Genomic DNA, 11525 nt, shown 5'->3' with positions numbered 1-11525 from the left:
GCAAACCGTTCCCGGTTCATTGTCGTAAATAATGTGGAATAGAAGCAGAGGCGCGAGCCAATTCAGTAGTGACATCATTTCTTCGTGTTATTATCTCTGTTTACTCCAACAAGTATCAAATTTCAGTAAGGACGTCACTCGAGGAAGTCTGCTGTTTATTGCTGTATTCCCTCAATTACTCTCACGCACCGTCTGACAGTGGCTGGAACCATAGACCGTGGCAATTCTATAGACGGTGTCTGCAAGAACATAGGCTCTGTCCAGAAAAAATAATCACTATGCATGAGATGCCGCTTTGAACAGCGAGCACTACTATGGTCATAGTTGATGTGATAGTTAGTAATGGTCTCCTGTGGACATTTGCACATGATTTATTATTATATTATTTTGTTAGGCCAACCGTGTTTAAATAAATGTTTTAAATAAATACATTATTTAACATTAATTAAAAACATCCATTACTTGCACTGCGTGGAATGTTTTGATTTCATTTGACATGCGTTTTAACATGGTTACTTTCCGAGCTTCTAACAGCACCAGTTCAGTTCAAGACACTCTCCACGTAAAGTGAGTGACTGAGTGACTTTAGTTTTACGCCACATTCGGCAATATTCCAGCTATATGGCGGCGGTCTGTAAATAATCGAGTCTGGACCAGACAATCCAGTGACCAACACCATGAGCATCGATCTGCGCAAATGGGAACCGATGACGTGTCGACCAAGTCCGCGAGTCTGACTACCCAATCCCGTTAGTCGCCTCTTACGACAAGCATAGTCGCCTTTTATGACAAGCATGGGTTGTCTCTCTGCGTAAAGAGACTACAGACACGGAGGTGAATATGTGAGACTGTAGACGCGCAAGTGAACATTTGAGACTGCAGAGACGCAGGTGAACATTTGAGACTGTATATAAACATGCAGGCGAACTTTTGAGACTGCATGTAGGCACGCAGGTGAACATTTGAGACACAATGTACATAGTGTAGATGTTTCTAAACGGTCTCCATACACACATACGGATACGCCACGAACTTACGCACGCATGAACACACGCGCACGCACACGCACACAATAGGCCACCTACATATTAAATAAAATAATCGACGTGCGCCGCCCCGTACGCCATGAGTTGACCTCAAACGAAACTTGAGAATAAGAGGCTGGCGTTAATAATCGCGACTTATTCGCAGACATGACGTTTCATGTCATCTGACTGACATGGATACTGTACCCGCGTACACACCGTAACGACGCAAAATTTTACTCACTCATCAGTGTTCCCACAGCACAGGGAAAAGTCAGGGCCTAGATTTTCGAAGCTCTCTTAGCGCTATGATAGTCGTAAGTGCCATACGTTAACATTAGCTTACGACTATCTTAGCGCAAGAGAGCTTCGAAAATCTAGGCCCTGGTGTTTGGGTTTTCTCCGTAAGTCATGAAAAGGGAATTTTAAATGTTGTCAAATTTAATTTAATGTCAGTGAATTTAGGGTTTAAGTCACGAACATTTAGGGTTATGATCATGGAAATATTAAGACTCAGTGTCCGTGTCGCTAATCAGTTGTAGGATGGCTATGGTCGTTTTCTTGCAAATTGTGAATGTTCACTTTTGGTCAGACTTACAAATTCAAATTTCATTGTTAAAATAAATGATAGGTATGTATAACATTGTATTGGATGCCAATTTTACATCATATTTGCTGCATTTGGTTGGCGAAGTTTGTTGAAGTTACAGTTGTCTAAAAACCGTTTTGTTAAGAAAAGATTACGTTGACTTCAAAATACATAGTGTGAATTAAAAAAACTGATAGTGTTTGTATGCTGTTCATCATCTAGGTGTCATGGTTGTGCTGAATGTAAAGTCATGTCCTACATGTTTATTTTTTTCAAACATGCCTTTGATAACTACAACATGATTTTGTGATAACGAAGAAATCTGCTTCTGACTTTGAATGAAACGATTCAGTCTAATTATGTTACAGTTTGTTACAGAGAATGGCCCTTGTCGTGCGTTTGTTGACATAGTGGACGTTATGTCCAGTGTACATATTTTCTCAGTAACCTTTACAGACAGGGAAACCAGGTGTGGAATGTATTTTCAGAACATGGTCGTCGTGGTTGATTGAAAAATTAGGACCCAAATGTGAACAGAACGCTGTAGCGGGGGAAATTGATGATCATGTCTTCTCGTTGGCGTTGCCTTAGAATTTAAAAAAAAAGATGGTTGGTTGTTCTAAAATGTACTACTAGTGAGCGAATCTAATTTTACACAGCAGCAATATCCCAGCAACATCACGGCTCGGGACACCAGAAATGGACTTCACATATTTTACCCATGTGGGGAATCGAACCCGGATTTTTGAAGTGACGAGCTAACGCTTTGACCACTGGGTTATCTTGCCGCCCTGTATCTTCTATTTATACTTCGTGGCAAAAGAGTCGAGGAAAACATTCATCGTCCCAAATATTAATGTTTTGGTTTATGTAATAAATTAATAAAACATGTGATTATTTTTAAGGGGAGGAAAGATACCAGGTTTTACACTGAAATGGTCAATAAAAATCTTTGCTTATCAGGGAAAGGTCAGATAATTGTGGTCTGCCACGCCCGTGGAAAGCCGTACGCACTCGTCCGCCGATAGACTGTAACTCAGTCGTACATTCGTAATCTCATAAAACATCCCTTCTACCTGTCATTGAACAACACGAGTAGGTCACGGACTGATAACATACCTTCCTCACCATGTTTCACATTGAGATAACATACCCCCGCCATCTTGATTCACATGTTAAGTCATGTGACCTACATTCTTGTTTAAAACGGACAGCTTCTACGTTCAACGAGCCATACGGTCAGGGGGTGGAAGGTGTGATCAGGTATGTCGTTTCACCACACAAACTTAGTTGTTTTATTCTTGAAACTGATGTCAGCTGTTTCGGATGTCAAGCTATGTAACGTGAAGCACTGCGACTATTCTTGGGAAATGTGAAACACGGAACAGGAGGCGGGGTGTTCTTTGAAAGAACGATCAAATTTCGTGTCAGTTTCTCATTTCTCTATTTTTTTTGCTCGGTTTCTGGAACAGTCTTTTCTAACACAATGTACAGTATACTCACGCTTTATAATGTCTATGGTAGTTATGTTTCAAATATTCGACACATGCTGAAAAGCAGAGCTGCAGAGCTATAGAAGGTAATTTTAGAAAAAAATGATGAATATTCAATTACAGGATTCACCATTGATCTTTTGTGCGACATAAATTCAACTGTTAATATATTTTCATAAATTTTGACATCTTTGGCTACCAAAAGTGGTGTAAGAAGTATACATCGAACACGATACTGAGTGGAATGACAGTAAATGTACTTTTTTATCATGAAAAATATTCTTTAAATAGATATTGGACCACTGGTTAGCAAATATATCCTTTGGCGTTCCGTGATTTGAGGAATTCGTACAGACAAATGTATCGTGACATGAATGGTGAATATGAAATCAGAATTCTACAACAAATTTACTTCTTGTAGTACAGACTCTAAACAGATTTGGAAACAAGTATACCAGTAATCGGTTTGTAACATAGGCAGACGCCCAAATGAATCAGCTGATTGCCAGCTTAAAAATAATTTGACAAATGCTGCTGTTGATAAAGGGAAGAAACCCTCCTACCTGTCTAGAGTATGTCAATATTCATGTGATGTTTGCGAAGGCGATTAGGTGAGGGGTGGTTGGTGGTGCGGATAGGGGTTACTTTTTATTAACCACGACTATCTGTTTTGAAAATTGTGTCTTGAGCATTGTTTTAGTACTGGTATATCGCACCCTTTCGAACTATTGCTTTCGTTGCAGATCGGAAAGGTCATCGACTATGGATACCACGGCAGCCAAAATCATCGCCATCGTCATTCTTCTCGTTCTTACGCTCGTCCTGGGCATAATTCCGTATTTCATCATTAAAAAGAAATTGGATACCAACACATCTTCTCGAAGAGAAAGAATATTGAATTTGCTGAATTGTTTCGCCGGGGGGGTGTTTCTTGGCACGTGCCTGCTTCATCTCATGGTCGAGGGCAATGAGGATTTGGAAGAGGGACTTTCAAACGCCTACAACTTCACCGGTTTTCCGGTGTTTCAGACGCTCACTGGTGTCGGATTCTTCATCATCGCTGGAGTGGAACAGTTAGCCATGTTGTGTATGACGGGATTAGCTGTGACGTCACTTTCGTGGAACCGGGAAAAACAGGAACCGTACAACGAAATGAACAGAACAAGAACCAGCATATCCTCGGAGTCCCGTGTCAGTGAGCAGGAAAGATCTGTAGTCCACATCCACGACCTGGACTCACTTTCTTCGGCGTCTGGACTCGGTGCGTTCTTGGTGCTGATCGCGCTGTCCTTTCATACAATATTTGATGGTTTAGCAGTAGGGCTGCAGCAAGACTCAACGGAAGTATGGGAGGTCTTCGTTGCCATTTCGATTCACAAAAGTCTGGTTGCCTTTTGCCTTGGTCTTCAGCTTTTCAAAGCCTTTATGCAGAACTTTAAGAAACCCTTCGCGTGCCTCTGTTTCTTTTCGTTGATGTCGCCGATCGGCATATGCATAGGCATAGCTGTGACGTCTTCTGACCTTGACCTTGACGCACAAGCAATAGCGTCAGGGATTCTCCAGGGTATTGCCTGCGGGACGTTCCTTTATGTCACGTGTTTTGAAATCCTGAGGGAGGCTTTCGCTAGTGGTAAAAGCGTGCTGAATGTCTTTGTTGCATTGGTGGGCTTCTTAGCAATGGCGGGTGTGAAGGCTCTTGATCGCGACTGAAGGCAGCTTTGGATACGTTTTTAAGGAGAAATGACATTTCAAGTAAATCATTCTAAGTAAACTTAGTCTCAGTGGTATTCGTTACACTCAAGTAAGTAAAACGACAAACAAACAATGTCTTGAGACATATAGCTTACCATATATCTCACCTAAGTGACAGATTTCTTTATACTGATGGGAACCTACCCACAAGAACGGCCTACCAGTCTTCTTTGTTGATGATATCTCGCTCAGCAGTATTCCATCTGTATGTTGGTAATGATCGAATCTGGGCCACTGAAACCGGTGATTGATATTATGCCCCAGGATTCATGATTCCAGGGTAGGCTGACACGCAAATATAGCTAATTCACAGAATGTGACTACCCGATCCATTTAGGGAGCTCGTACGTCAAGTATAAATTAGAGAGTATACCTAACCATGATCACCAACCTGTCAATCGTTATCTATTAGTGAAATGTTTTGTTTTTTTTATGTAGATCGAATGCATGCACTGATAGGATATACATATGTGTTTGATACTTGTTTAGCCAAATGGAACTAGAGAGTCTGGGCCATGAAACAGGAGATAAAACGAGGCGATGTGCTTGTAAAACCTACACAAGCTTATTTTCAGTGCACGAAAACTGTGTACCATGCAGGTCAGCACAGCATGTTAATCCTGCACCGGAAACACCAGTTCGTAATAGCCGTAGGTTGCTGTATTACATTGTTTCTTCTTTCCGCTTTGTGTACTTCGTTATATCCAACAGTTTGCTCTATACGTATTCGTTATAAGCGTAGTTAAAATAACCTTTTCCGTGTTCAGTTTGGACGCTACCAAATATCAGTCGCTACTGTATGAGTGTTGTTTTACGCCGCGGATAGGATGGAATTTGATGATGGGCAATGATGCATGCATCATGGGTACACTATTCATAGTTTAACTGACGTTTGAGTCACGTGTGAGTTATTTCGTCACATTAGATTTCATTATCAAGGTCACATTATGATGTACACTTTATACGTAGTCTATTTATTCATTTGGATGTATATGTACATGTATATATGTTAATTGTTAAAAACAATAAATACATTTGGTTGTATTTAAAATGTCCTTTGTTTCGTATATGTGAGTAAGTGGTGACAGTTTTAAGCATGCTAGTAAAATTCTGACAAATTAGAGGTCCTGTCTTAAATGGTACTGACGAGACAACCTAGTGATTGACATGAGCATCGAGCTATGGAATACGATTGCATGTACCACATATGACCACCCGATCCCGTTAGTCGACCTTTAAGACAGGCATTGATTGACATTATATACACCTTGCTGTTATGTGAGCGAGTCTAGTTTTACGCCGCTTTTAGTAACATTCCAACAATATCAAGGCGAGGGACAACAGACTAGCAGTTATGTGTAGGGAGAAAGAGTATGAGGGGCCTATGTCAGTTTTGGCAAGGAAGAGTTAAAGGGGTCAGTGCCAGTTTTAGCAATATAAACTGGTTTGAGGAGTCACAAGGAGGGAAACGACCACTACGTCACTGAGAATATCAGACCCGTGAAGATTCGGTATAGAAATGGTGCTTAGCAACCCGTGTGCTTGTCGTCGGAGGCGACTACACTGATTGGGAGCTCATACCCTTGCTAAAGTAAATGTACAGAATCCTACCATGGGGCCACAGGGGCTTGTATTGCTGAAAATAATACATCCTGGGTCCAACAAGCCTACACTGATATCCATATACTCCTTCTTTATATATGGATGATATCAGTGTAGGCTTGTTGAACCAAGGGCGTATTATTTTCAGCATTACAAGCCCCTGTGCATTGGACTATCCCATTCTGCATCACAATGAGCGCTAAACCAACTGTAATGACTGAACATGGGAAATCGTCATTATCTTCTTGATCGGAACTCTCATACTTCCGTATGAGCTCCATATTCGATTGAGTTAGAACGCAAAGTGAATACTCCGCGATGTAGTGAAAGCTCTTGAAATCTTGGCCACTTGAGTTTATCTCTTATCACAGACGATCAGGAACAACCCCACAAACCGGTTTCAGTTTAGGCTTGAGAAAAGTGGACTCGTCTACCGTATGTACCGGATACGTTTCTGAACATTTACTTCGGCTAGGGTACATATATAGGGTACATTTCTGTAGTACCCTTTGCCGACAAAGACTCCTTCGTCTATTCTGTAATAAGCGTGCATTTCAGATTTAGTGGCAAGCTATATGCTACCACTACAGTAAGTTGTATTCGATGCTATGACAGCATCCGTTTCTAAATGGTGGTGAAATGAAAAGATGTTTTAAAGCCAAACTCGTTTGGACCATGCACTTAAAATGGTAGTGGATGCAGACTTGATCTCGTCACTAAATGGCTGGAATAATGCCGGCGTGACGTAAAACACAAACCCGACTCAACTCAACTCTGCTCAATAGACAAACGAGGATATAAATCCTTAGATTCATCGTTTGTTCTGCGGCAAAGAACATTTATGGGAGTTAGCTGTTTAACAGGCATTTAGAAGTTGATAGGGCAGCACTAGACATTTGATATGGAGGTGCAACTTCTGTATTATTTACACGCCGTGTGCAGTCTAAGTAAACTTTGGCCTGACGCAACCTTCTACTAGGTTTTGTCAGACCGAGTGTAGGAGTGTACCGAATAACATTGGGGTTAAGGTTCCACTACACTATATCAATATCACATGCTGCCCGAGTGAGGACCGTGTGGAAACAACTCAAACGGACAGAGGCCTGTGACAGCTGTCATTGGATGAAATAGTGTAAGATGTGTATGTGTTTTAAAAGCACATCCACCCTGTTATTAAAACTGACCACAGTTTTAAGTATTTAGTGCTGTCATTTTTATCACCATGGGTTATGCTTATGTGTGTACATATATTTTTAAGTAGGTGACATTCGGTGCGGAGCTGGGGGTTGATGTGTTCCGCTTCCTGTGCTTGGCAAATGTGCCGGACAAGTTGGCCACAACTTGTGTTTTATTGTAGCATAGAGGCCAGACTGTGCCCATGTGTACATGGAATGGCTGCTGATAGCCTGGTTACTATAGAAGTCTATGGGAAAACATTTGATGTTGTGTAACCTTAAGTTTACTTGGACTGGGGTGTGTAGTATGTGAGTTACTTCCCTTCTACCGCAAACCGTTCCAGCTCATTGTCGTCAACAAGGAGGAACGTGATCAAAATACTGAAACATGTCGATAGCACCGTAAGCACGTGTTAGTGATAGGTAATATCATATTTTTAACGCAGCATAATTTCTTATGTTGTTGCCTGTGTTTACTGCAAAAAGCTTATTTCCACACAAGCAGCTCTAAATATCTTGCATTTCCACTTTTACTCTCAGGCTGTTGTTCATTTCGTGACCCACTCTAATTTATTCGCTGTAAAGAAAAAAAACACACAAACAAACAAGCAAACAAAACCAGAGACGTATAGTAGTGGAATTCTGTAGTGCACTTTGTCAGCAATTATATAATAATAGCTGACCTATAATAGTTAGTAAAGTACGTTCGCCCATATCCGAATCTTCATATTGTTTCCGTATCCAACACAAGCATAGCTTTCATTATGCGGTATGGTTTGATTTCACACGTGTTTTAACATTGTGCATACATTGTTTCGTTCAGCTTGGTCACTTGGGTTTATCTCATATCACAGGCGAAACAGTGCTGTGTTCACTCGTGCTTCACGTATGTTCTGCGAGGCTCGGTCAGTATCAAGGCTTTTATATCGTTATATGCGTTCAAGTAAAAACAAAAGAAACAAATCAGCACAGCTCCCCCCCCCCCCACACACACACACCCACACACCCACACACCCACACCCACACCCCAAGCCCATTCAATAACAGAATAAAACTAAACCCACTCCCTCACTCACCCACACCAATGATCGTTACCTGCCATTTAATTCACCATTTATATGACCAGGACTTTGGGATTCATTTGAGCAACGAGTAGTCCTAAACTAACAGCTAGTCACTGAAATGAAAGTATTGTATAGATAATTAGGGTAAAACTTAAAATAAAATACAATAAAAAGGAGCTCTGAAACTTTCTTCATTTTCAGACACTGTTGTAATCTAGGATTTCCACACATTCTTGACTTGAATGGGCTACGCTGGGTATACCTGTTTGAGGTTCTGTACGGCACACAACAAGTTCCCCGTGTCAACTGAACTTACGTAACAGGCGTTTATCTCATACCGCCAGTGTAACAGAGAGGTAAACCTGTGCATCTCTTTCTCTGCATCGTTATCAGATCTAGATTCCCTGCATCACGTTGATTTTCGAAGGCACGCATGGCACTGATACAATGAAACTGCAGGTGTGCAAGTGAACAGTTGAGACTGCAAGCACACAATAACACGACAGAACGTTGGTTTATACAAAACTTCAAAATATCAATTTCCTCAAAGATAAGTCACCACTACAGAGTGTTGGTTTAAATTAAACTTCAAAATATCACTTTCTCTCAAAGATAAGTCAACACCACAGAAGGTTGTTTTATACTAACCTTCAAAATATCACTTTCTCTCAAAGAAGTCAACACTACAGAGTGTTGGTTTAACTTAAACTTCAAAATGCCACTTTCTCTTAAAGATAGGTCAACACTTCAGAACGTTGGTTTATCCAAAACTTCAAAATATCACTTTCTCTCAAATATAGGTCAACACTACAGAACGCTGGTTTATACAAAACTTCAAAATATCACTTTCTCTCAAATATAAGTCAACACTACAGAACGCTGGTTTATACAAAACTTCAAAATATCACTTTCTCTCAAATATAAGTCAACACCACAGAAGGTTGTTTATACAAACCTTCAAAATATCACTTTCTCTCAAAGAAGTCAACACTACAGAGTGTTGGTTTAACTTAAACTTCAAAATGCCACTTTCTCTTAAAGATAGGTCAACACTTCAGAACGTTGGTTTATCCAAAACTTCAAAATATCACTTTCTCTCAAATATAAGTCAACACTACAGAACGCTGGTTTATACAAAACTTCAAAATATCACTTTCTCTCAAATATAAGTCAACACTACAGAACGCTGGTTTATACAAAACTTCAAAATATCACTTTCTCTCAAAGATAAGTCAAACCAAAATCGTGCTTAGCATTTACATACCATAATTATGAGACACTTCTTAAAATGTTACAGTGCAGATGCACTGAGTAGATATGCCTGAGTCCTTACAATAACAACAGCGATGTGATACGTGAACAGTTAAAAAAATATTTTTTAAATGTGAAATCATACTGACTTTCTCTGGAAGAGGAAAGCAGAGTTATTAACTACTATTGGCTCTAAAGATGGAATATCAGTCTTAGAGAATAATCAGTTATTATGTTCACACTGAGTCCTTCCAGTAAAAATACTGATAGGACACTTGCATTGATATAGCTTTCTCCTGAAATGAAACAAACATTATGATTACACGATGCCATTTAGAAAGTGGTCAAATGCAACATATGTCATATTTGGGATTTCACTTTCTCAATAAAGTACAAATTCTAGTGCTTTTTTGGTAGAGTCCCATCCGGGATGAGAAAGTGAAATCCCAAATATGACATATGTTGCATTTGACCACTTTCTAAATGGCATCGTGTAATCATAGCTTTCGGCCGTGGGAGCCGTGCCAATTCACACTTATCAGAGGGGTACACAAAGTACGCAGTCCAGACTACCAGTTGTCCGACTTTCATTTTGTGGAAGTCGCGGTGGCTGAGCGGGCTAGGCGGCTGACTTTGTGTGCTGGCGATTAGGTGCCTGATTCTGAGGGTGCGTGTTCGAATCCTGGATGGGACTCAACCAAAGAAGTACTAGAATTTGTACTTTACTGAAAAAGTGAAATCCCAAATATGACATATGTTGAAAAAAATATTTTCGCCATAAAATGTTTCCTTTCAAAATACCTTACTAACAGACTGGTAAATTATCACTATCACAAGAATACATACACCATGACGTTTTGTTAAATTATTTAATAGCACCTGGCCATGCACTGAGCAGAAAATCACTGTAATCAAGCAATAAATGTGACATGTATTAATCAGTCCAGTGAGAAATAGTCTTTCCAGTCACAATATTTCTGTTTTAGGACTGAGTGTTACAGGAAATAATAATGAAAACAATGGGAGCTCTCTAACATTGTTTGGCTCTGGGTTCTGTTTTCGTGTATTTGTCAGATCTACATGTTGTTTAAATATTTTCTTCCCCAGCCATTCCGTTAAAGCTGAACACGACTAACTGAAGGACGTGAGAAAATAATACGTTCAGCTTTCATAGCAAATTATACAAAATATATAGTTTCTAACGAAATATTAATCGTTTGCAGTTGTAAGAATGGTTATAATCAAAGATCGTGCAAGAAAATAACTGTTTTCTTCATGTCTTAAGAAGATGTTAGAAAGGGAAATGTCGGGATAAATGTTTGTAATGACTCCGTTACATTTCCACTGTCCCCTCGTCGATATATTGGTGGATTATTAAACGCCGTAAATGATATTCACTCACACAGATGCAGATTCGCACTCACTCAATCGTTGGTAATCTACCAAAATAACTCTTTTATAATAGCCTGTCCTTGAACTACACGGACCGATCACGAACTGACAGCACAGCGAAAAAGTCCGCAGCCTCGTTTCACATTGCGATGAATTATCCCCGCCATCTTGATTCACATGCC

General features: G+C 40.1%; 1 protein-coding gene across 1 annotated transcript; it reads left to right on the top strand.

Annotated features, from left to right (window-relative positions):
* Nucleotides 1–3869: 3869 nt before the first annotated feature.
* Nucleotides 3870–4817, top strand: LOC137276510 (zinc transporter ZIP1-like). The gene has a single exon (XM_067808228.1). The coding sequence runs from the start codon at nucleotides 3870–3872 to the stop codon at nucleotides 4815–4817; it is 948 nt and encodes a 315-aa protein (XP_067664329.1).
* Nucleotides 4818–11525: the final 6708 nt, after the last annotated feature.

Source organism: Haliotis asinina, chromosome 1 (genome assembly GCF_037392515.1).
Source record: "Haliotis asinina isolate JCU_RB_2024 chromosome 1, JCU_Hal_asi_v2, whole genome shotgun sequence".
NCBI classification, from domain to species: Eukaryota; Metazoa; Mollusca; class Gastropoda; order Lepetellida; family Haliotidae; genus Haliotis; species Haliotis asinina.
The sequence above is the reverse complement of the archived record's forward strand: the minus strand, read 5'-3'. Positions and strand labels throughout refer to the sequence as shown.